General features: G+C 33.7%; 1 protein-coding gene and 1 long non-coding RNA gene across 5 annotated transcripts in view; one reads left to right on the forward strand and one right to left on the reverse strand.

Annotated features, from left to right (window-relative positions):
- Positions 1–27,386, forward strand: part of ASH1L (ASH1 like histone lysine methyltransferase) — a 150,638-nt gene that overhangs the window by 63,440 nt on the left and 59,812 nt on the right. For 3 of the 4 annotated variants that reach the window (XM_015248173.3, XM_006214636.4, XM_072946404.1), the window contains exons 5-6: positions 13,053–13,791; positions 23,723–23,902. In XM_015248173.3, coding sequence (XP_015103659.1) covers positions 13,053–13,791; positions 23,723–23,902 — 919 coding nt within the window. The remainder of the gene's footprint in view (positions 1–13,052; positions 13,792–23,722; positions 23,903–27,386) is intronic. The other variant, XM_015248174.3, reaches the window with a different exon arrangement.
- The window catches only part of LOC140688081 (uncharacterized), a 48,041-nt gene that overhangs the window by 6,575 nt on the left and 14,080 nt on the right, over positions 1–27,386 (reverse strand). The gene's annotated exons all lie outside the window — the stretch shown is intronic.

Raw genomic sequence — 27,386 nt, forward strand, 5'->3', positions numbered from 1 at the left:
ATCATTTTTAATTTATCCATGTTATCAGGAGAAATAGGGAGTGGTAGGTTCATTCCTGGCAGTGGGAGTAATATATGTAAAGGGGAGAATAGTGAGTTTAGGAAACTAAACAAAAGAGCCGGTGTGGTTGGAGTAAAGACACTGAATATGAGGCTGAAAAGGTATGTAGGGACCTGTCATGTAGAGCCTTACTAGTAACACTTAGAAGCCACTGAAAGTTTTGAACACTCCCGGAATGTCCGCCACCAGCTTTTATGCCCCACCTGGGTAAGCTGCAGCTGTCCCCCATGTCCCCAGGAGACCCTCCAAATCCAGCAGGCAGGCCTGGCCCGGGTTCCTATGAAATCACTGCCTCTTCCCTTGGACCTGGTGCATGTGAGTTTTTGTGTACACTTCCCAAGCGAATGGAGTCTCCATTTCCCCCAATCCCGTGGGGCTCCTGGAGCCAAGCCCTACTGGCCTTCAAAACTGAATGTCCTAGGGTCTCCTTCTCCTCCCAATACGGGGACCTGGGCTGGGGAGTCTGATGTGTGGCTTAGAGCTCTCACTCCTGTGGGAGGGCCTCCACGACTTATTTTTCAGCTTGTGGGTGACCTGTCCGGGAGGGTCTGGGGCACAATTATATCACGAGCACACCCCTCCTACCGTTCTGCTGTGGTTCCCTCTTTATGTTTCTAGGTGCAGAAGATCTTTTTTGCTAGATTCCAGTCTTTTTTCGACAGTTGTTTAGCATTCAGTTGTGGTTTTTGTTGTAGTCACAAGGAGAGGTAAGCTTGTGGTCCTACCACTCCACCATCTTGACCAGAAAATCTCAAGCCACTGAAAGTTTTAAGCAAGAAAGTGACATACTACTTCTTAGCTTTCTGTCCATGTGGTTTTGACTAGGAGATCACTTGTGACTTATGGTCAGAAAATTTAATCTTCATCAGTACAAGGCCTCACTGTTGAATTGTATCAGTACAGTACTTATTTAACTTTTATTTGATGATTATCTTCACCATATTTGAAGCTTCTTATTAGTCCCATTGTGCCAAAAGTACCGTGAAACTCAAACAGGAATGATGATTTTGTCTCTTATGGTGTTTTGTTTTTATACTACTTCAGGGAGACTTTTAAATTCTTTAATAATGACTGACTAATTTTGATAGTGTTGACACACCAGGGTTCAGCAAACCACAGCCTATGGACCAAATGTTGTCCAAAGCCTCTTTTTTTGTGCAGCCCCCAAGCTAAGAATTGATTTTTAAAGGCTTTTTTTTTTAAGGGAGAAAGAAAAAAGTATGTATGAGATATTGTACATGTCCTTGAAAGCCTAAAATATTTATTATATATCCTTTTATAGAAAAAGTTTGCTAACCCCTACAAAAAAGAATGAGATTTCTATGAGACATCTATGAAGAAGATCACCAAAATGTTTTACATTAGTAAACCAAAGAAATCGTAACTAAATTCATAAAGTTTCTCTTAACATAACACTGTTCTAATCATTCAAATAAATATTTATTGAGGTTACTGTAAGTACTGAGCACTATGAGTACAAATATGAATAAGATAAAGTTCCTGCCCTCAAGGATTTGGACATATTCACCAATTTAAAAGTGTGTTTATCAGACCACTATACAAAATGTTATGACACGTAGAGGAACTCAAGAACTAAACCACTAACATCCTGAAAAACGTGACACATATACTACCATAATTTGAGTAGATAAATGGGACCAAAAAATGAAGATGTAAAAGTAATAATGGACTAATATCAGATATGGTATTTTTTTATTTGAAGGAACTGAGACTTTGTTGTAGAGCTGCTGAAGGATTTTGAACTGGGAAGATGAAAATTGTTTGGTATATTATATATCAATCTGAATAGGCTAGATTTGGCAGTGCTAAAAAAGAATCCCAAAAATTTCAGTGGCATAAAACAACAAAAGCTTATTTTTTTGTTTATGCTTTGTGACCATGATGGGTCTGCTCCATGTTGTCTTCCCTCTGGTATCCTATCTGGAATGTTTGTGGCTTATGTTATGGAAGAGATTAAAGTGCCATAGTAAAGCACTAACTGGCTCTTAAGATTTCTGCCCATAAATAATTCTCACATTTCAGTGCCAAAGCAACTCACATGGTTAAGTCATACGATTAAGTTGAGGAACTATGGGAAGTATAATCCTATCAAGGGAGGGGCAGCAAATATTTATGAGTAATAGTATAGTCTGTCACATACGCATTTTAGAAAAATGGAAAAGATTACGTATGGAGAATGAAGTGTCACAAAAGAAACGCATAAAGATAGTGGCTTCAAGTTTGGTTATATTAAATTTGAACTGTCTTTGGGCTGTTGACGTAGAGATGTTGAATAGCCATTTGAAAGGTGGTGGTTTATAGTTGATGACACCTGTCGTAGAGACACAGATCTAGTAGTGTATATATATAAACTTGAATCTGGCAGTAAATGAGGTTGCCAAAGGAGAAAGTGTAAATTGAAAAGACAGAGTTAGAAATTTAAGCTGCATTAACATCTGAGAGGGAAGTGGATGAAAAGATTTCATTGAACGGCATAAAATTTTTAAATAGGTTTTTAAAATAAAGAGTACCTGTCACAGAAGTCTCTTAATGTCAGCTGTCATAAAGAGGTCAAGAAGATTTGAACAGAAGTCTGAAATTGTTGGGGAAATTATTTTTAAAAAACCAGTTTGCAGGTGTAGAGTTAGAGGAATTATATAAATTACCTTCCAGAAGGCATTCAAACAAGGCAATATAGTATTTTATAGAATCATTTCATCTTTCTTTAACTGGTGTGCAAATATTGTTGCACTAGTGAAAGTAGTAGTCCTCTTGTAATTGTATTGGGAATATACTGTATTCAGGAAATTATATTAGGCCCAAAGAATTGTAAGAGATGGTCCCCAATACTAAAGAACTTATAACCTCTTTATCTTGAAAGCAACAATAAAATATATTAGTGATTGTATAGTAATATCCTGTAAACACCAAAGTACTGAAATGATACAAAGTTGATCAAAAAAGACTTCAATCAACTTCGGATTGAGACATAAAAGATATCTTAGATAAGGCATGGCTAAAGATATTCTAAGTGGGAAAAGAAAAGACAGCATCATGGTACGTTGGAGCAAACCACAAATTTTTTAATTCAATCTAGTTCAATTCAGCTTTAGCAGTATGGTGTAATCTAGGGCAAGTTACGTAAACTGCCCAAGCCCCAGCTTTCCATCCATAAGTCAAGGCTACTTCTGTTCACCTTCCAGAATAGTGAGGATTAGAGTAAATTTATATAAAGCTCTTATCATTGATCAGTTCTTGAGTAAATGGCAACTTTCTTTGTTACTACTGCTACTGTTGGCCTTCCTCTCATTATTCTTATGAAGATATGTGGGGAACAAGATCCTACAGTAGGGAGATGGGGTATACTGGTAGAGAATAAAAAGATTGCATAGGCATTTAGGCCCATTTGATTAGTAAGTAGCCTTAAAACTCAAGTCTTTGCTGAGTACTAGGCCCTATTTTCAGATAGTAAATCTCCGTAATGGTAGAGTACAGCCTAGCAGTTGTAAGATGAAAAATGTCCAGAGCATATATAGAACAAGGAAACATCTGAACTCTGATTACTGAGTGTACAGTCCTTGGGACAATCATGGAGACCCTCATAAGGGTTACACCTTAGGGCTAAACCATCCCTCAAGTGAAGGCTATACTGCATCGAACCTACTAAAGATTTAAACTAGGGTTCAAAGGATCAGAGTATTCAACAAGTGATTTACCTGACTTCACTTTAAAAATTTTATAATCATAATAAAATATATGTAACATAAAAGTTAACCATCTTAACCATTGCTGAACGTATAGTTCAGTAGTGTTAAACACATTAATACTGTTGTGCAGCCAGTCTCTGGAAATCTTTTCATCTTGTAAAAGCAAAACTGTATATCCATTAACTTCCCATTCTTCCATACTTCCAGCCCCTGGTACTCACCATTCTATATCCTGTCTCTATGACTTTGACTGTTCTAGGCAACTCATATAAGTAGAGTCATATAGTAGTTGTCTTTTTTCATTGGTTGACTTCACTTAGCATAATGTCCTCAAGGTTCATCCATGTGTCAGAATTTCCTTCATTTTTAAGTCTGAATAATACTCCATGTATGTTTATACCACATTTTGTCATATATCCACTGATGAACACTTTGGTTGCTTCCACTTCATGGCTGTTTGTGAATACTGTGAACATGGGTGTACCATATCTCTTCAAGACCATGTTTGTAATTATTCTGTACTCAGAAGTGAAATTGCTGGATCATCTGTTTTTTTGTTTGTTTGTTTTGAAGAATTGCTGTACTATTTTCCATAGCAGCTGCACTGTTTTACACCTACCAGTAGTGCACAACTTTACAACTTCTTCAATTTCAGCACTTTTAAAAAGTAGGCGACAAAATGAAGCCAGCAAAATCTAAACACTTAACAATGTGTCATTCCAGTGTCCAGCATCTAACCAGAGATTAATAGACATGCCAAGAAGCAAGAAAATGACTTAACAGAATAAAAATCAATCAGTGGAAACCGCCACAGAAATAACATGTGATGTAATTGACAGACAAGTGCAGTAAAACAACTATCTTTGAGAATTTAAAGGAAAACATGAACATAGTGAAGAGAGAAATGGAAATCTATCTAAAATGAAGTACGGAATTGAGGGGAAAGGACTGATATATCACAAATGGAATTTCATTGACCTGTGGTACATTATCAAAAGGACTAAATTACATAAGATTAGGGTCTTACAAGGAGGGAGTTAGGAATAAAAAAATTTGAAAAAATAATCCTTAATAATTTTTCCACACTTAATGAAAACTATAAACCTGTAGATCCATGAAGTACCACAAATCCCAAGTAGGATACACAAACATACAAAAATCAAGGGGCATCATTATCAAATTTCTTAAAACCAGTAGTAAAGAGAAAAATCTTAAAAATTAAGCAGCAGAAGCAAATTGACAAAACAGAACATAGCATACAGAGATACATCAGAACAAATCACGGCAGGTGTATTGTCAGAGATGTTGTAAGACAGAAGACAACGAAATGGTGTCTTTAAAATGCTGAAAGGGAAAAAAATCACCTATCAATTTAAAATTCTATAGCCAGTGAAATACCCTTCACAGATGAAGACAAAATAAACATTGTCAGAAAAATAAGCTTAAAGAATTTGTTGCGCACAGATTTACAGTAGTAGAAGTGTTCTTCAAACAGAAAAATCATACTAGATGGAAACAAGACTCTACCAAAGGAATGAAAGTTCTAGAAATTTGCAATAAATAAATATAAAACACTCTTTTCTCATATTCTTTTAAGGTTCATGTGGTATTATACCAAGATTTCATCTGGGCCATTAAACATCTTAGTAAACTTTAAAAGATTGATATCACATAGAATATATTTTAAGAACACAATGGAATTGAAGTACACAAGGTATCTTGACATTCCCCAGATAAGTGAAAGTTCAACAACACAGTTCTTTTTTTAGTGTATTTTCTTTGGTAGGGGGATAAAACAACACAGTTCTGAACAGCACAGAAGTCAAAGAGGAATTCATAGACAAAACTAGAGAATCTTTTAAATTGAATAAAAATGAAAACACATAAAAATGTGTAGTATATAGCTAAGTCTGTGTTTTTAGTTCTTCAAAGTTACATTTAGATAGCAGAGGTCTAAATCAGTAGCCAAGCTCTCAACTTTAGGAAGCTTAAAAAAAAAAAAAGAAAAAGAAAAACAACATGTTAAACCAAAATTAGATGGAAGAAAATGATAACTATAAGAGCAAAAATAAACAAAGCATAAAGAAATCAATGAAAGCTTATACTGGTTCATTGAAAATTTAAAAAAAAAAGATAACTCTAGGCAAAAGTATTAAGAAGAATATTGAATTAGTAATATCAGGAATGAAAGAGAAGATATCCCTGCAATTGCTGTGTACCTTAAAAGGACATTAAGAGGGCATAATAAACAGTTTTATGTCAATAAACTTGAGAAAAGGAGCACATTCTTTGAAAACCACCACCTACTAAAACTTAAGAATAAACAAATAGCCCTATGTCTATTTTAAAAATTGAATTTAACAGTTAAAAATCTTCCTCAAATGGAAACTCAAAGCCCAAATAGCTTCAGTTTTGAATATTAAAGGAAAAACAGTGTTACTGTTATATAAAAGGTCTTCCAGAAAGCAGGAACATTTCCTAACTCATTTTATGAAGCCAGCATTACTCTGATGCTGAAACATTACCAGAAAACTATAAACCACTATTGTTTCTGAGCATGGATGCAGATGGTACAAAATATTGTCAGATTGAGTCCAGAATGCTGAGTGGATAACATACTATGACCACATGGATTTATTTCAGGGATGCAAAGTTGGTTTAACATTAGAAAAGTCAGTTAATCTATTTCATGAAATTAACAGTAAATGAGAAAATCGGAGTTGTCTAAGTGGGTAAGGAGAAAACATTTGGCAAAATCTAACATCAATTTTTGATTTTTGAAAAAACTGAATTCTTAGAAATAAAAGACATACAGATGGGAAAGGAAGAAAGAGAAAAATGCGCATTTACAGGCAAAATGATCTATAGAGAAATTCTTAAGGGGTCGGTCCAAAAAAGCTACTGAATCTAATAAATGAATTTCAGAAAAAGGTGTAAACTAAACGTAAAAAATTATTTTTTTATACCAGCAATGAATAATTAGTAATTGAAATGTAAACAAAATACCATTTATAATTATATTAAAAGCCATAAATACTTAGGGATAAATTTAGTAAAATATATATAGGATCTGTGTGATTAAAAATGTAAAGCATTACTGATGAAAGTTAAAGAATGGATATTCCAGATTTATTATTTGTTTGGAAGAGTCAATATTGTTAAAATGTCAGTTCTTTAGAAATTATAAATTTAATGAAATCTTAATCATAATTCCAGCTGACTATTTAAAGTAGAAAATGACAAACTGATTCTACAGTTTATATAGATAAAAAGTAAAAATGTTTGGTCTTTTTAAGAGCAAAGTTAGAAGACTTCCACTCACTTATATGAAGACTTGCTATAAACTAAAGTTATCAAGACAGTATGTTACTGGTGAAAGGATATATACATTATTAAGTGCAACCAAATAGTCCAAAAAGTAGATATTCTCATATATATTTTTTATTTTAATTGATTTTCAGCAAATATGACTATATTTTCGTGGGGCAGGGATAATCTTTTTCAACCAATGGTGTTTGGATTTCTTGGATATCCTTATGCCATAAAAGGATCATTGACCATACCTGTTACCATATATATAATTTAACTCAAGATATATACCTATGTGTAATTTCGAAACTATGAAACTTTTAGAAGTACACATAGGAGAAAATCTTTATGACCTTGGGGAATTCAGAACTTTCTTAAATAAGATAAAAAGCATGGACCAGTAAGGCAAAAAAAAAAAAAGATAAATAGAACTTCATAAAATTTTAAAACATTACGCTCTTTAACAAATTAATAAAAAATGAAAAAACATAAAAGTAAAAAGAATTGGTAAATACATGTGGTGATGGTGATCATTTCACAATACATGCAAATACCAAATTATTATTCAGTTGTATGCCTGAAACTAACATAAAGTTATATATTATATCTCAGTAAAAAGAAAAAAATGAAAAAGCAAATGATGGAGTGAAAAAACCCAGTAAAAATAATGAGGAGAAGATTTGAATAGAGTCTTCTCAAAATAATGCATATGATACAGAGATCAGTTGCATTTCCAAACATGAACAACGAAATGTCAGAAAAAGAAATTAAGGAAACAGTCCCGTTTACCATTACATCAAAGAATACAATACCTGGGAATAAACCTGCCTAAGGAGGCAAAGGACCTGTACTCTGAAAACTATAAGACACTGATGAAAGAAATTGAAGATGACAGACAGCTGGAAAGATAGACCTTGTTCCTGGATTGGAAGAATCAATACTGTTAAAATGGCCATACTACCCAAGGCAATATACAGTTTCAGTGCAATCGCTATCAAATTACCAATGACATTTTTCACCGAACTGATTTAAAAATTTTTTAATTTGTATGGAAACATAAAAGACCTCAAATAGCCAAAACAATCTTGAGAAATAGGAACAGAGCTGGGGAAATCACACTCCCTTGACTTCAGACTATACTACAAAGCTACAATAATCAAATCAGTATAGTATTGGCACATATACAGGCACATAGATCAATAGAACAGGCTAGAAAGTCCAGAAATAAGCCCACACACTTATGATTAATTAATCTATGACAAAGGAGGCAAGAATATACAATGGAGAAAAGACAATTTGTTCAGTAAGTGGTGCTGGGAAAAACTGGACACCTACATGTAGAGGAATGAAATTAGAACATTTTCTAACGATATACAAAAATAAACTTAAAATAGATTAAAGATCTAAATGTAAGACCAGATGTAAAACTCCTAGAGGAAAACATAGGCAGAACACTTTTTGACATAAATCTCAGCAATATTTTTTTCAAACCACTTCTCAGAGTAATGGACATAAAAGCAAAAATAAACAAATGGACCTAATTAAACCTAAAGGTTTTGCACAGCTTAGGATACCATCAACAAAATGAAAAGACAGCCTATAGAATGGGAGAAAATATTTGCAAATGATGCAACCAACAAGAGACTAATATCCAAAATATACAAATAACTCATACAGCTTAATACTAGAAAAAAAAAAGCAACCCAATCAGAAAATAAGCAGAAGACCTAAATAGACATTTCTCCAAAGAAGACAGCCAGATGGCCAACAGGCACATGAAAAGATGCTCAGTTTCGCTAGCTATTAGAGAAATGCAGATCAAAACTACAATGTGGTATCACTTCACACCAGTCAGAATGGCCATCATTAAAAAGTCTACAAATAATAACTGATGGAGAGGGTGTGGAGAAAAGGGAACCTTCCTACAGTGTTGGTGGGAATGTAAATTGGTGCAGCCACTATGGAGGTTCCTTAAAAAACTAAAAACAGACTTACCGTATGATCCAGCAATCCAAATCCTGGGCATATATTCAGGGAAAACTATAATTCAGAAAGGCGCATACACCTCCAATGTTCACAACAGCACTATATACAATAGCCAAGACATGAAAACAACCTAAATGTCCATCAACAGCTGACTGGATAAAGATGATGTGGTATAGACATATATTAAATGGAATACTACTCAGCCATAAAAAGGAATAAAATAATGCCATTTGCAGCAATGTGGATGGACCTGGAGATCGTCATTCTAAGTGAAGTAAGCCAGAAAGGGAAAGAAAAATATATTCCTTATATGTGGAATCTAAAAAAGTAAGTAAGTCACAAATGAACTTATTTACAACACAGAAACAGACTCAACAGACATAGAGAACAAACATGGTTGGTTACCAGTGGGGAAAGGTGTGGGAAGGGATAAATTGGGAGTTCAAGATCTGCAGATACTAACTAATGTATGTAAAATAGATGAAGCAACAAATTTATACTGTATAGCACAGGGAACTACATTCAGTATCTTAAAGTAACCTATAATGAAAAAGAATACGAAAAAGAACATACATATGTATATGTGTGACTGAAAAATGCTCTACACCAGAAATTGAGGCAACATTGTAAACTGACTATATTTCAGTTAAAAAAAAGAAGAATGCATATGATTTGCCATCAAGCACATGAAAATATGCTCAGTATTAGGGAAACGTAACTAAATCCTTAATGAGATATCATTTCCTATGTAGTAGAATGATTAAAATTTAAAAGATTTATTATGCCAAGTCTTGAACTCTCATTCATTGCTGATGACACTGTAAGGTGGAACAGTCACCTTGGAAGAGTTTGTCAGTTAAACATCCACTTAATCCTGCCTACTAATTCCAGTCTTAGGTATTGACCCAAGAGAAATGAAATCATATGTCCAAACAAAATGTCATGTACACAAATATTCATGGGAATTTTATTCTTTATTGTCAGAAATTGGAAACAACTCATGTCTCCAGATAAATGTGTAAACAATTTATGGTATTATGTAATTCAGTGGTAAAGTGGAATATGTAAATATTATAAAGAATAAAGAAGAATGGAACAACAAGAATTAATCTCAAAAATGTGCTGTGTGAAAGAAGCTGGACAACAATAGAGTATAATACTCTGTTTTACCATTTATATGAAATTGTAGAAAAGCAAGCTTAATCTATATTGAATGAAAACAGATGAGTGGATTCTTCCCTGGGGCTGTGGTTGACAAGCAGATTGTCTCGTGTGGGGCACAGGAGAACTTTTAAAGATAATGGAAATGTTCTATATCTTGGTTTTGATGGTGACTGCATGGTAGATTTGTCAAAACTCATAAAAATCTGTATATAAAAGATGCACTTAATTTTATGCAATATTTTACCTCAATAACATTAATCTACAAAATAAGCTATTACATCTAAAACATAGTGCCCAATATCGTGTCCTGGACAGAGAGAAGGAAAGAAAGAAGGAAGGAAAGAAAGAAAAAAGGAAGGAAGAAAGGAAGGGAGGGAGGGTGGAAGGAAGAAAGGGAGGGAGGGAGGGAGGGAGGGAGGAAGGAAGGAAGGAAGGAAGGAAGGAAGGAAGGAAGGAAGGAAGGAAGGAAGGAAGGAAGGAAGGAAAAATGGCAGACTAGAATTTAGGAAGATAGGATTAGTTCAAAAACTAAGGTGTGAGGTAGCCCCACGTGAGTGAGTATTCAAACAATGCACTTGTTGTAGGCTTCTTTTTTAAATTTGTTCTTATGAATTAGAAATATTTGGTGACTCTGAGCAGTTGATGAAGGGAAAGAGGAGACAAAAATGAATTCCAAGATTTTGAGCCCAAAATTCTTTCTTTAACTACCTATTAACAATTACAATTAATTATTTGGTCATTGGAGACACAAAGTGAGTATATATATTATTCACTGTGATTAGTGCTAAGAAAGGAGAAGGTATTATGGTAATTCTTAACAGGATGTGGGGTGCCTAGTCAGCGAAATTCTCCTTAAGGAAATGATATCCTTACTGTAAACTAAAGAGTGAACAGTAATTAACCAGATAAATTTGTGAGCAAACATTGTTCCAGGCTGTGAGATAACATATTCTGAGGCCTTGAGTCAAAAAAGGACATATTAGGTTTGAGGAATTGAAATTCATTATTACTGCAATTGAGGGTTCAAAATAGTGCTAATAATATGACATGAAGTTAGAAGAAAAGGTGATTAATTTCCAAGTTGTTTTATGTAGTAATATGCTTTTTAAGAGTTTTAAGCAGAAGCAAAAACCTGATAAAATTTGTGGGGTTTTTTTTTTAATCCCTCAGGCTACTGTGTGGAAAATGGGATGCAGGGAAGCAAGAGTCAAAGTAGGAAGAACAATGTCCTAGTTATCTTATCTATTGCTGAATAATAAACCAGCTTAAACTTACTGATGTCAAACAATAATAATTTTATGGTTTGTTGTGAGAAGAAAGGAGAAATAATAGATGATTTGATGTGAGCTTGGTTTAAAAAATTCCAGCCATATGCACTGAGACAGGTAATGAGGAAGAGGAGAAGGATTGAAGGAATAGATAATGAATAAAATTGTGAACATGAGTTTGAGAAATCTATGAAACATGCAAAAGTAGAGAATTAGAAGAGTTCTATTTAGAAAATAAAGATTTGGAATTTGGGAGTCATCAGAATATAGATAATAGTTGAATGATTTGCCAAAGAGAGAGCTGAAACAAGAAAAGGACATGTACTAGAGAAGCTGAGAAACTGTAGCATTTAAAGGTTGGGGAAAAGGAAGGGATCCGTTTTCATACTGGTAATTTTCAGATAAAATTGAAGATTGGTATGTATATTCTGATGATATTTGAAACTATGAGGATAAACATGTTCCCAGTGGGAAAATAGGTATAAAATGTAAATGACAAGTACTAGGGATTGAGGACCTCTACAATTAAAAGGAGTGGCAGGTAACTGGAAGATAATCAAAGTGTGTCATAGAAACAGTGGAGGCAGGATTTTAAAGAATGGTGATATAAAATATAGCTGAAAGTTTGAAATTTTAAAAATACTGATTTTAAACAAGACTGTCAGGTATATTTGAAGGCAGGTATTGGTAATTTGAGAGAAACTCCAGAGTAGTCTGAGATTATATAATCTACAATGCCTGAGATTTGTGAAGGAGTATCTAGAATAGTATCACATTTTAAAATCATAAAGATAAAAAATCTATTGGTTAACTTTGGAGAAGTATAACCTGTGATTGTTCCTAGTAAACTGGGCATCTTAGGAAGTAACCTATTACGATCTTATTTTTATAATGCTGTAAAACTAATATAGCTTACCAGAGGAAGAAGCATTTCCCACATTAATTATAATCATAAAAAGTTACTGAGTGGTATCTGAAAAAACAAAGTTCACCAAATCTTTGAATCACTAAGATAAGGTTTATCTGAGATCACATGTTTTATGATCTTACCATTAACATATATTCTTTCTAAACTTTTTCATAGTGATATTTTTATTGTAATTTTAAAGCATTTCTCAAGAAGAGAGTTTCATTTTATGTCCTTGCACTTAAAACATTGTCAGAAAAAGCACTGAACTAGAAATATCATATGTATTTAAAGTTTAGATCTTTATTCAACATTTAACTATCAAATCCCTTAACCAGACCTTCCTTTTTAAAGAAATAAACTCTATTCTTTCTGCTCCTCATCTCAGAAAGTGAGAATTGTTGTTTTAATTTACATATTATTAGGGAAGCACGGGCCAATTTTGAATTTATTATGGTTACTGTAATATACCTTATTCAGGAAAGCAAATTATGAACTTGCCTGTGAAAGATAAATGCATGTGGTATTATGATATTTAATCTTGCTATGAAAAATAGAGCAGTATTCCTTGTCTTTTATCCTTTGTAAAAAGTTACTTAAATAACTAGCTGTATTCAGTTTTTATCCTCTGTGATTTGTTTGCTTATTTAGTGAATGGAGTTCCCTCTCGAAGTCCAAGATTGGTTGCTTCTGGGGATGACTCTGTGGATAGTCTGCTGCAGCGGATGGTACAACATGAGGACCAGGAGCCCCTGGAGAAAAATATTGACGCTGTGATTGCATCTGGCTCTGTGCCACCTTCCTCCAGTCCAGGCCATAGCCACAGCAAGGAGCGAACCCTGGGAAAACCAGACAGCCTTCTAGTGCCTGCAGTCCCCAGTGACTCTTGCAGTAGTAGCATCTCACTCCTTTCTGAAAAGTTGCCAAGCAGCTGTTCCCCCCATCATATCAAGAGAAGTGTAGTAGAAGCTATGCAGCGCCAAGCTCGGAAAATGTGCAATTATGACAAAATCTTGGCCACCAAGAAAAACCTGGACCACGTCAATAAAATTTTAAAAGCCAAAAAACTTCAAAGACAGGCCAGGACAGGGAATAACTTTGTGAAACGTAGACCAGGTCGACCTCGGAAATGTCCTCTCCAGGCTGTGGTATCAATGCAAGCATTCCAGGCTGCCCAGTTTGTCAGCCCAGAATTGAATGAAGGCGAAGAAGGAACAGCACTGCACCTCAATCCTGATACAGTTACAGATGTCATTGAAGCTGTTGTTCAGAGTGTAAACCTGAATCCAGAACATAAAAAGGGATTGAAGAGGAAAAGTTGGCTTTTGGAAGAACAGACCAAGAAAAAGCAGAAGCCATTCCCAGAAGAAGAACAAGAGAATACTAAAAGGTAATATATAGCATTTAATCTGAATAGAGGAAACTAGTTTATGTACAAATGTAACGTATCTATGCAGCTGAATTGTTCAGTTACTCTAACAACCTTTCACTATATAAGACCTGTTCTTTTCTGTTCTATTTAAGTGTTCTTACTCATGGCTGTCCAGAATTATAAATAATTAAGAAGCAACGGGGAATGTAACAGTCTAGCCCAAGCCCCTCACTTTACAGGTGAGGAAATCAAGGCCCAGAGAGACTGTGTTTTATCCAGTATGTAGCTGTGTGAGTGGCGTTATTTTTACTATCACACTATCTCATCTCCTCTGTGGTCTAAACTCTTCATCCTATCATCAAATACATTTTTAAGTCTTCTTGCCTGTTAGATTTTTTTAATAGTTTCTTTTTTATATTTTTACTTTTTCTCAAAAGATGTAGAGCAGAAAACCAAAAATAACCTTCCAAATAGACAATTTAATCCTTTTGTTATGTATCCAGTCAAATGCTTTTCCCTACAGTAATATTTGATATTTTTAAATGAATCAGTACAGTATTCACTATTTGCAAATGACTTCACCTTTATTAAATAGAGCACGCTCAGTCTCACATTGAAATCCTTATTCAGTTAGAGAAATACAAATTAAAACTAGTAGACACATTTTAAGCTTTTTAACATATATTGTCAAATAGATGTTTATAGTCAAATTCTCTTCTTGAAAAACTATACCTGTTTAAACTTTTACTAACATTATAAAGTAATAGTTGAATACTATTTACCCCACCCTTATCTACCCTGAAAGTTACCTTTTTAAAAAACTTTGTCAATCTGATCTAAGTGAAATATGCTTCCTAAATGTTACTTCCTGCTTGTTTTAATTTGCATATTGGAGATACTACTTGTTTATGTTCCTTACCTATTTTTTCTGTTATTTTTAAAGTGCTCATTGTATATAGTCAGAATATTAATACTCAGTTTTTATTAACATTTGATTTTCTTTTTATTTTCTTGCCATACATAAACAGAACAATTAATCAGTGTTTTTCTATCATCTGCTTTGGTGAATCCTATGAACAGAGGTTTTTCATAGCTCTCTATGCATACATCTATAAAAGGAATATATGGGCTTTAAGATTTTTTCCTCAGAATACATGCTTGTAAATAAATCAGTTAAACTAGAAGTTTACTGATTGAAGAGTTAAGTCTCTTTTCACATGATCTCATTTCTTCTCAAATCCTGTTTTCTTTCTGTGAGTAAAACTTAACAGTATATTGTGTATCCTTTGATAATTTTCTTCTGTATTAACAGATGTGTATATATTGCAAAGCTGTTTTATGTAAGTGGTAACAATCATATTGTACTTAATTTTGTAACTTAACTTTTTATATATCTTGGCTTCCTTGTCATTGGTACATACAGAATTTCTTTATTCCATGCTAAGACTATATCAACTTAGTCTCCTTCTTGTTACATAATACATTTTTACATATAGGTCTTTAAATCAGTTGAAATTTACTTTTATATAAAATATGAGTTAGTACTATGTTTATGGCCAGGTATTTTTCAAGGTTGCAGATTTGTAAGCATGGCTATTTTTGTGTTGTACGTAGTTTCTATAAATTATATTCCCACAGATTTTTTTTTAAGACCAAAAAAGATTTAATTCAAGATTTAAAATTTTTTTAATTTTTAAATGGTGGTGTTCAGACTGTTCATTGATTAAATTATTATTTCCCTACTTACTTGAAATGATACCTTTATACTAAATTCTTAGGGCCTTTTATATTCTCTTCTCATCAGCCTGTTTTGGTATTAGTGTTAATTCTGTTTTAATTACTGAGGCTTGAAAATATCTACAAAGAGAATGACTTTTGCCTTCACTGTAGTAAGAAAGTGACAGTTTGTGACAACTTAACCATTCACTTTAGGAAGGTTCACCTTGAACATATTCCTCAAAGAAAGAGCTTTATTTCAGATAAACCCTTTTTTTCCATCCAGCAAGTTCTAGTGGCAGCAGTCAGCAACATCAAACACTTATTTTCCACAAAATTATATTCTGGAATTTGAAGAGATTATAAAGAGAAAAATACAATTTCTATCCTCAAGAGATTGTGCAGATAAGGACATGACGCAGTGAGTTCCCAGAGATAGCGACAGGTTTTCACACTTCTCTAACTGGAACCCACTATAGTACTTGTTATATAGCAGGAGTTTGTTCATTTATTTCTTCAGTAACTATTTCATGTGCTAAGAATAAATACAATGGTAAGAAAATATAGAAATATTCCCTATGTTCATGGTTCTTATGTTCTAACTATTATGAAGAATTATTTAGGGTTACAAGAACATATCAGAGATAATTGACTTAATTTCCCTGTGGAAGTAATGACTAAGCTAAAAATTTGAGGAATAAGACTTTATTTGTTATTTAAAGGAGCAAGGCTTGGGAGACAGGGTATGATACAGTGGTAGAGCACATACTTAGTCCTGAGTTCAATCCCCAGTACCTCCATTAATAATAATAATAATAATAATAATAATAATAATAATAATAATAATAATAATGAATAAGTGAATAAATAAATGAACCTAATTACCTTCCTCCACCCCCCCCAAAAAAAGGAGCAAGGCTGATAAGTGTGAAAAGGCATCTCAGATTCAGAGAAATGAAAAAAAGCTTTTGCGGCCAATACACAGTGAATTAGAGTGATAATATTTTCAAATGAGTCTGGAGAAAAGATTGTGGGAGCTAGATCTTGCAGAAGACCTTGTGTGCCATGTTACAGAGTTTGGTCACTATTTGTTGATTAATAACAAATCAGAATGCCAAAGAATATATTAATAATTATGTGCTGGATTCTATACTCAGAAAAACCCGAGTTCAAATTCAGTTCTAAATGGAAAAAATAAATTTTTAAAACTTGTGTAAATAAACAAAATTGTAATTAAAATATTAAAGATATTTAGAATTGAATTAAATACTGTGTTACATACTGAAACTTATGGGATGTATTCAAAGAGGTACCTAGAGCCATGTTTATATCATTTTCAAGAATGCTGAAAATTTATTTATTTATTTGGGGGTGGTAATTAGATTCATTTATTTATTTTTTAATTTAGTTTTTTTTTTTAATGGAGGTACTGGGGATTGAACCCAGGTCCTCATGCATGCTAAGCATACAGTCTACCACTGAGCTATACCCTCCCCACAAGAATGCTGAAAATTTATGAGCAGAGTCTAATTAAGAAATCAGAAAAATGAGGGGAGGAGGGTATAGCCCAGTGGTAGGGTACATACTTAGCATGCATGAGGTCCTGGGTTCATTACCCAGTACTTCCATTAAAGATAAATTAAATAAATAAACAAACAAACAAACAAACCTAATCCCCCCCCACCAAAAAAGGGGGAGCAAGGTTTACCCCAACTAAACATTCGTGTCATTAACACACAAATACACACACACACACACACACACACACACATTCACTAGAGGAAAATGTGGATAAGCCCAAAATGTAAAGGACAGAGATAAAACATACACTATAAATTAGCAAAATAAAGCTAAGGTACAATGGAGAGAATCACTGAAGACCAAAGTTAATAATGCTAATGAAAACTAATAAAATATACAAATTTCTGGTAGCACTGATCAATAAAGAAAGAGAAAAGGGTATAATAAAATTAGGAACTAAAAAGGAGGTAAGCTATATATGAGATTAAAAAGTGGCTACTATACAAACTTCATACCCAGCAAATTGGAAAACTCAGTTGAAATGTATATATTGTATTCCTAGGAAAAAACCTACTCAAAAAGAAATACCCAGAGTGATTCTATTATGTAAATTGAAATTTATAATTTAAAATCTTCCCACAGAGAAAGCACCAGGACCAGGTTTAAGTTCTATCTCTGTTTAAAGAAAAATATAATTCAGTCTCATTAAAACTCTTTAAAGAATATGGGGAGAGAGGGGAGGAGAATATACATATAGAAAGTCAAAACAGCATGGTATTGGCACAAAAATAGACATATGGATCAATGGAACAGAATAGAGAGCCCAGAAATAAACCCACAGACTTATGGTCAATTAATCTTCAACAAAGAAAGCAAGAATATACAGCGGAGAAAAGGCAGTCTCTTCAGCAAGTGGTGATGGGGAAACTGGACGGCCACATGTAAATCAATGCAGTTAGAACACTCCCTCACACTATACACAAAAATAAACTCAAAATGGCTTAACAGCTTAAATGTAAGACAAGACACTGTGAACCTCCTAGAATAAAACATAGGCAAAACATTCTCTGACATTAATCTTAGCAATGTGCTCCAGGGCAGTCTACCCAGGCAGTAGAAATAAAAGCAGAGATAAACAAATGAGACCTAATTCAACTTACAAGCTTTTGCACAACTAAGGAAATCATAAGTGAAACAAAACAATCTATCGAATGGGAGAAAATATTTGCAAAAGATGAGACTGACAAGAGCTTAATTTCCAGAATATATAAACAGCTCATACAACTTAATAACAAAAAAACAAACAACCCAATCCAAAAATGGACAGAAGACCTAAGCAAGCAATTCTCCCATGAAGACATACAAATAGCCAATAGGCACATGAAAAAGTACTGAGTATCGCTATTATCAGAAAAATGCAAATCAAAACTACAATGAGGTATCACCTCACACCAGTCAGAATGTCCATCATTCAAAAGTCCATGAACAATAAATGCTGGAGAGGGTGTGGAGAAAAGGGAACCCTCCTACTCTGTTGATGGAATGCAGTTTGGTGCAGCCATTATGGAAAACAGTATGGAGATTCCTCAAAAGACTAAAAATAGACTTACATGATCCCTCAATCCCACTTCTGGGCATATAGCCGGAAGGAACTCTAGTTAAAAAAGTTACATGCACCCCAATGTTCATAGCAGCACTATGTACAATAGCCAAGACACAAAAGCAACCTAAGTGTGCATCAACAGATGATTGGGTAAAGTTGTGGTATATTTACAGGATAGAATATTATTCAGCCATAAAAAAGAGCAAAATAATGCCATTTGCAGCAACATATATAGATCTGGAGATCATCATTCTAAGTGAAGTAAGCCAGAAAGAGAAAGAAAAATACCATATGATATCACTCATATGTGGAATCTAAAAAAAGAAAGAAGAAATGAAGATACTAATAAACTTATCTACAAAACAGAAAGATCACAGACATAGTAAACAAACTTACAATTACTGGGGGAAAGGAGGTAGGAAAGGATAAATTGGGAGTTTGAGATTTGCAAATATTAACTACTATATATAAAATAAAAGACAAATTTCTTCCGTATAGCACAAGGAACTATATTCAGTATCTTGTAGTAACCTCTAATCAAATAGGAAATGAATATATGTATGTATATGTATGATCAAAACTGCTGTACACCAGAAATTGACACATTGTAACTGACTCTACTTTGGGTTTTTTTAAAAAGTATGTAGATGTAAATAATCAGTTAAAAATATTTTTTATAAAGTTAACACCCATGTAGCTATAGAACAGGTAAACATATAGAATGTTTGTAGCATCCTATGTTCTTTACCATTCATAAATCACTTCCTTACCAGTAGCTGTAATCAGCCTCCTGGTTTTACCTTAATTTATACCATTGAAGTATGCAATCCTAGACAATGCAGTTTAGTTTATCCTTCCTCAACTTCATTGAGAAGGAGTTATACAGGACATATGCTTTTGTGTCTCACTTTTTTTGCTCAACATATAAATGTAGAACCATCTTTGTTGTTGTATGTTGGCTATAGTTACCTCCTTTTGTTATTCTGTAGTAATCCATTGTTTGTATGTAATACAGTTTTTCTGTTTTACCTTTGGGTTATTTTCAGTTTGTTGCCATTATCCAAATACGCTGCTCTTAACTTCCTCTAATGTTCACTGGTGGATATGGACACTCAAGTTCTCTAGGGTATATACCTAGGAATGGAACTACTGAATAAAACAATAGATTTGCCCCAAGACTTAATTTCAGGCTGTGCTATATTAAGCTGGCATGGAACTGTAGAACTGGGTAAGAGAAACAGATCCATAAGTGCAAGTTTGCATGTATGGAGGAGACACTAGACATCAATAGGGAAAGAAAACAATATTCAATAAATATTAAGTAAAGTGTACTCCAGAAGTCGATATTGCATAGGAATGGAAATGAAATTGGATTCTGTCTTAATCATATGCAAAAATCAATTCCCAGTTGGTTAAATAAATACATAGATGTAAAAAGCAAAACTTCAACTTTTAAAGGCTAAGACAGAAGGAGAAAAACTTTATGACCTTGATTGTCAGAAAGGATTTTATAAACAGGATATCAAAAGGAGTAACCATACAGATAAAGATTGATACACTAGATTACATTAAAATGAAGGATTTCTTTTCATCAGATATCATGATATGTATGTGACGACTTGCTACAAAATGGGAGAGGAGATTTATTACATATAACTTAGACATTTTTGATAACCAGAATATATAACCACATAAAGTATTACAAATCAACCCTATGTAATCTAGCAATTCCCTTTTAGATAGCTTAGAAAAACTCTTACCCAATGATCACCAGAGAACATTTTTTGGAAAGGTAGTAGCAGCACTGGTTATAATATATAGAAACTGAAAATATCCCAGATGAACAAGAAAAAGAATAAGCACATTTTAGTTGTTCATTACGATGGAATATGGATATGGTAATACAAATTAATGAATTACAGCTGACATGCAATGATAATGAATAAGTCTTAGAAACAAGATTAAGTGAAAGAAATAAGTCCCTAAAAATTATATACTAGCTGATACTGTTTTTATAAAGCAAAAAAAAGCTATAAAAACTAAACAGTGTATTATATTATATTGGTGTAGATAAATATATCATAAAACCATATTTTAAAATGCCTTACCTCTTCTTTCTCTTTTCTTTCCTGAAAAATTCAGTCTTAAAGTCATAAGTTAAATACCCATATGGAAACTATCATGACCCTGAGCTGGGTGTTGGAGCCTTAATGGGATGAGGAGTTGGGTTATGGGGTGGTGGGGAGAGAATATCAACCCAGCCTAAGGTGTCAGAGCCCAAGTGCGATGAGAAGGATGCTTTTGTAATGAGAGTGCCCAGTGTGGGATATCAGGGACCAGCAATGTTAGGAAGTGTCCATCTCAGACATTCATAATAGGAATTTTTAAAATTCTGAGTAGGCATTTGCATTTCTTACATAAGCTCCCAAAGCGATTCTGATGTATGTGGTCTACAGATAGCACTTGGAAAAACGTGGCACTTAAAGAATTTATATGTGTAGAAAAATATATTTATAAGCAGAAAAGAAGACTTTTTTTATTGCAGTAGAATGAATCATAAAATAAGGCACAGAAGCAGAAATGAATTTGACTGGTAGGGAGAACAGGAAAAAAATAATAAATTAAATTATTAAATCAATCAAGCCATCTCATGACAAGTAAGATTTTATCTCAGTTACATAAAACTGGTTCAGAAATAAAAAATAAAAAATAAACTCTTTCAAGATTCAAAAATCAATTAACGTAGTCCATCATATTAACAGGCTAAAGAAGAAATATCACATGTTCATATCAATAAATGCCAAGAAAGTTTTGACAAAAATCTAGTATATCCATGATGAAAACTTACCTCAACCTGATAAAGGCCATATATTAAAAACTTCAGGCTAAAATTTCAGTGGTGAAGATAGAGCTTTTCCTCTAAAATCAGGAAGTAGGAAAGGATGCCCACTATGCCACTTCAGTTCAACATTGTACTGAAATTGCTAACCAGAGCAGTTAGGCAAGAAAAAGAAGTAAAAGGCATCCAAATTGAAAAGGAAAATGTAAAATTAACTTTGCTCACAGATGGCCTGATTTTATATGTAGAAAATCCTAAAAATTCCACACAGAAAAACTATTAAAGCTATAAACGAGTTCAGCAAAGTTGAGAATACTAAATCAACATCCAAAAATCAGTTGCATTTCTACCCACTAACAATTAGTTATTGTAGTGTATTACTATACACTAATAATTAAAAATAAGGTAATTATGAAAACAATTCCATTGAATAAATTTAGGAAGACCAGAGGGTTCTGCATTGAAAACTACAAAACGTTGGATGAAATTATAGAGGACATAAATAAGTGGAAAGAAAGCCTGTGTTCATGGATTGGAAAACTTAATATTGTTAAGATATCAGTACTACCCAAAGCGATTTACATATTCAGTGCAATCCCTATCAAAATTCCAATAATATTTTTTGCAGAAATAGTAAAATCCATCCTAAAATTTACAAAGAACCTCAAGGGATCCCAAATAGCCAAAATAGTCTTCTAAAAAAGAAGAAAATTGGAGGCCTTAAACTTCTCGATTTTTTTTCTTATTGCCCTTTTGCACTGGCTAGGACCTTTGCTCTGATGTTGAATTTAAGTGACAAAAGCAGATATTTGTCTTGTCCTTGGTATTAGAGAAACTGTATTCAGTCTTTCACCGTTAAGTGTGAGGAAAAAAAAAATCTAGGAAATTACTTTATATATCATTGCTTGGGTTCCAAGGTGCCTAGCCGATCTGTTTGCATATGTTTATTTTATATATAATTTCCAGGGTACTTTTAGCTGTACTTAATGGGAAGATAGGTAGGAGTATTGATTAGATCTTTGCCTGAAACTGGAATCACCTTAATTTTTTAAGTTATCTCTGATTGATTTAGAATTCTCTTTTGACAGGCTCTACCCCCACCCCTCCTCCTTAAGCACTTAATGGATGTCTTTTCATTACTTTCTAGATTGTATTGTTTCCGACATGAAATCTGCATTTATTCTTATTTTTGTACACTTATATAGATTGTGTATTTTTTCTCTGGCTCCTTTTATTTTCTTCATCATTAGTTTTCAGCAAGTTTATTATGATATACCATACTTGTTTTATTTGAATTTATATTGCTTATGGTTTCTTTAGCTTCCTGGAACTTTGAATTCATACTTTTTATCAAATTTGGAAAAATTTTGACCATCACTCTTTTTTATTTCATTGTGAATTTTGCAGTATTGTAAATGTCACATTATTCTGTGTCTGTTTTTTGTTCTTTTCTATGTGTTTGATTTTATTTTGTTAGGCTGTTTAGTTACTTCTGGATCAGCTTGGATTCTTTTGGAGATAAGTTTTAACCTCTATTAGGACTGGCTTTTATTCCAGAGATAACTAAAAACTATGGAAATGGATATTACCCTCTGGGAACATTATTGAATGCCCCAGTGTTGGGCAATGTCTTTTTTCCTCCCTAGTGAAATGCAAATATATACCATCGTGTGCGAGCTCTGGAAATTGTTTGGGTTATAATACTCTGGTGATTCTTTGTCTAGGCTTATGGAATTTTACCCAGCATATACACAAACTTAGTATTTAGCAAAATACTAAAGGAGACCTGTACACAGATTTCTAGAGTTACTTTTCTCCATAGCTTTCTCCACTCTAGCACTCTGCCTCACAGATCCTAGCTATGTCAACCTCTCCATACTCTCATCTCTCTTTTCAACTCATTAAGTTGGCCATTCTCTGCTTTGGTTCTACTTCCTCTACTCTAGCCCTTCTTATAAAGGCAGAGTGCTTACAGATATCATTTCTTTCTCCCCGCCCCCCCCCCCAGTTTTCTCAGGGCTCACAGTGCTGAACTAATTGTTGTCCAACGTCTGATAATTGTTTCATAAAATTTCTCCAGGTTTATAGTTGTTTGCTCTGTTTCTAATAGTTTCTGTCAGGAGGACAAGTCAGGTATCTTGACCAGATGAGGAAGTCCCCTTATCTCTTTTTTTTTTTTTTAATTGCTGTGATGTTTTTTTTAAACAGATAATCATTTGTAGGAAAAAAATTTTTTCACCATAAAATTATCTTTAAACTTCTCTTTCTAGCTTTACTGAAGCAGCAGTTGAGATACCCAGTCCTCCTGAAACCCCAGCCAAACCTCCCGAACCTGAAAGTACCTTGCAGCCTGTGCTTTCTCTCATCCCAAGAGAAAAGAAGGCCCCACGTCCCCCAAAGAAGAAGTATCAGAAAGCAGGGCTGTATTCTGATGTTTACAAAACTACAGAGTAAGTAGTGGTACTTATCAGCTGACATCCTTTAAAGACCGTTATTCTTCCATGTTTTAAGTAATACTGTAACTATCAAAAAAAGAAACCCAATATAAATGTAATATACACAAATACAAATCTCATCACAAATACCTCAGTGTTCACCGTACTCACGATACATTGTTTGGGGATAATTATTTCCCCTGATCTTCATCTTCTCTCTGCCTTTCTACATTACATTTCTATAGTTTCATTCTAATGGTGCCTTTTTTGTTAATTAAAAATAAAAGGCACTATATGTATATCTAAAATAGTCTTGATGATTTTCTATATTCATTCCTCATTTGTTAAATGCTTTCTGTGTTCCAAGCACTTTACCAGATGAGTAAAATATGCTTTACTTTTAAGAACTTAATATTCCCTTGTGAAAGTCCAGCTTAATAAGTACTCTAATTGAGAATTTTTAAAGCCCCAAAGAGATACCAACTAACTATATCATTGAGCTCACAGAATATACTTGAGTTAGGTTTTGGAGGTCCAGTAGTAATTTGCAAGATGGAGAAGGGCATTCCAGTTAGAGACTAGTATGTACCAAGGCACATACTAGGATGCAAAGATTTTTCATATATTAGAACAATTGAAAAGTTCAGTGTTTCTGAAATGTAGTGGTGGTGTGGAAAATGAGCATTGTGTGATAGGGACCACAAGACTATGTACTTTACTGACTCTAAGATATTTATCCCACTAAGCCATAGGAAATTTTAGAAAAAAGTGAAAAGTACATTTTTGTGTTTTAAGGTGATAAGTGTGAAAAAAATAAAGAAGATAATAACTGTGGCAACAGAATGGAAAATGAATTGAATGGGGGAGTTACTAATGGCAGAAACTCAAAACTCAGTATCCATCAAAACAGTATCCATCAAAAGGTTATGAGGGTCTGAATTTGGGCAAGACAAGAATGAAATTGAAAGAAATTACATTAAGAAGTTACATTTTAGAGTTGCATCTCACTTGGTGTGGTTAAAGTGATCATCATAAAAACCAGACTTTATTTTGCACTGAGATTTTTCATTGATTTGCCACTGAGGTAGGTACCACATAAATTCTTTGCACTCTATTTTTGTTTCTTTCGTCATGAAAATGTTTTGTTAGTTAAGCTTAGTTTCAGCTGCCAATAATAGGAAATCCTGTCAAATAACCAAGACTTTTTAAAGATAAACATTTATTTTCTTTTAATTTAAAAAATGTGAAGTACACAGCTCAAGGTTAATATGGTGTCTTCACAGTGTCTTCAGAGACCTAGACTCCTTTTTTTCCTGCTCTTCCATTTCATCACTAAGCTTGTGTTCCTCTGGTTATCTATTCTTACAACATAACTGCTGGGGTCCAGCCATAAGGTCTTCATTACAGAGAGTAGAAAAGAGGAAAGGAAGTTAAAAGCATGCCCCTTCTTTGTAAGGAAACACTGTGATCTGAGTGTGTTCCCCTCGAATTTCATATATTGAAACCCTAATCTGCAGATGATACTTGGAGATGGGGCCTTTGGGAAGTAATTAGGCCATGTGGGTGGAGCCCTCCTGAATGAAATTAACACTGTTATAAGAAGAGACACAGAGAGAGATGATTTCTTTCTCTACCATGTGAGGATACAAGAAGATAGTATCTGTAAGCCAGGAAGAGGGCTCTCACCAGAACCTAGCCCTGATCTTGAACTTCCCAGCCTCTGGAACAGTGAGAAATAAGTTTGTTGTTTAAACCACACTGTGAGTGGTAATTTGTTATAGCAGCCAATCTAACTATGAAAGGAAACTTCAAAAACCTCACTTATAGCTATTGACCAGAAGTCATGTAACCACACTTCAGCCACAGATAAGGCTGGGAAATAAAGGTCATTATTTCAGATGACAATCTGAAAAAAAATTAGCGTTCTGTTACCACAAATGAGAAAATGAAAATGCATTTGGGGAAGATCTAATAAATACAGTTACAATTTTAAAGCAATGTTTTTGCTGAATAGAGAAATCAGAAATATACATCTATCAAATTTTCTGCTAAAAAATAAAATTCAAGTTTTATTTTTCTTTTTGCTAATTTTTCTGGATTAAATTTTTTAAAATGGGAAATTAACAATAAACTGCATCAAAAGACCAGTATTATGAGCCACATCAGTGTTTAAAAATGCCCCTGTCAGACAAAAGTCTTTCACTCTAAAATGGACCTTGTTTATATTGGAACTAGCTCCTTTACCTCATAGAAATAGGAAGAAAATGGTTTGTTTTAGAATATTTTTTAAAACATTGATCAAATAATACAGGTGTGCATTCTTACAAGGTGTGAAGCCAATATATTTTTGTGGGCTTGCTGTTTTTTGTTGGTAGCAATTTGGAGGGGTTTCTGTTTGTTTTGTTTTTTAAATTAATAAATGATTATTTAGAGTAGTTTTAGGTTCATGACAAAATTGTTGGAAGGTATAGAGAGTTTGCATATACCTTCTGCCCTTATGCATGCACAACCTCCCATACTATGGCCATCCTGTACCACAGTGGTACATTTATTACAATCAATGAACCTGTATTGACACATTATCACCCAAAGTTCATAGCAGGCATTAGGGTTCACTTTTGGTATTGTACATTCTACAGATTTTGATAAATGTATAATGACATGTGTCTACTACTATAGTACCAGAGAATAGTTTCACTGCTCTAAAAATCCTCTATGCTGTAGGAATTTGTTTTTGAGTCACAAAATGGTACTAAGAAATTGCAAGGTTATTCATTTTTATATAAACTATTACAGGTTTTTAAAATATTTCATAATTGGAGTTTGTACCTTTGGATTCCCTTCACCCATTTCACATTCCATTTCCCACTTCTGGCAAACATAGATACAGTTGTCTGTGTCTATGAGCTTGGTTTGGGGTTTTTTTTGTTGTTCGTTTGTTTTATATTCCATATATAAGCGAGATCATATGATACTTGTCTTTTTCTGTCTGAGTTATTTCTCTTACCATAATGCCCTCAAGGTCCATCTGTATTGTCACAAATGGCAGGATTTCATTCTTTTTTATGGCTGAATAATATTCTGTTGTGTATGTGTGTTTGTGTATATACATATATATCACATTTTCTTTATCCATTCATCTGTCAGTGGACACTTAAGTTGTTTCCCTATCTTGGCTATTGTAAATAACACCACAGTAAACATAAGGGTACAGATATTTTTTCAAGGTAGTGTTTTCTTTTTCTTAAGACAAATACCCAGAAGTGGAATTGTTAGATCATGTGGTAGTTCTGTTTTCAATTTTTTGAAAAACCTCCATACTGCTTTCCGTAGTGGCTGCACCAGTTTACACTCCTGCCATCTGTCCTCAGAGGTTTTCTTTCCTCTGCATTCTCACCAACACTTGTTATGTCTTGTCTTTTTGTTAATAGCCATTCTAACAGATGTGAGGTGATAGTGCATTGTGGTTTTGTTTTGAATTGCCTTGATGATTAGTAGT

The sequence above is a fragment of the Vicugna pacos genome, chromosome 21 (assembly GCF_048564905.1).
Source record: "Vicugna pacos chromosome 21, VicPac4, whole genome shotgun sequence".
NCBI lineage: Eukaryota > Metazoa > Chordata > Mammalia > Artiodactyla > Camelidae > Vicugna > Vicugna pacos.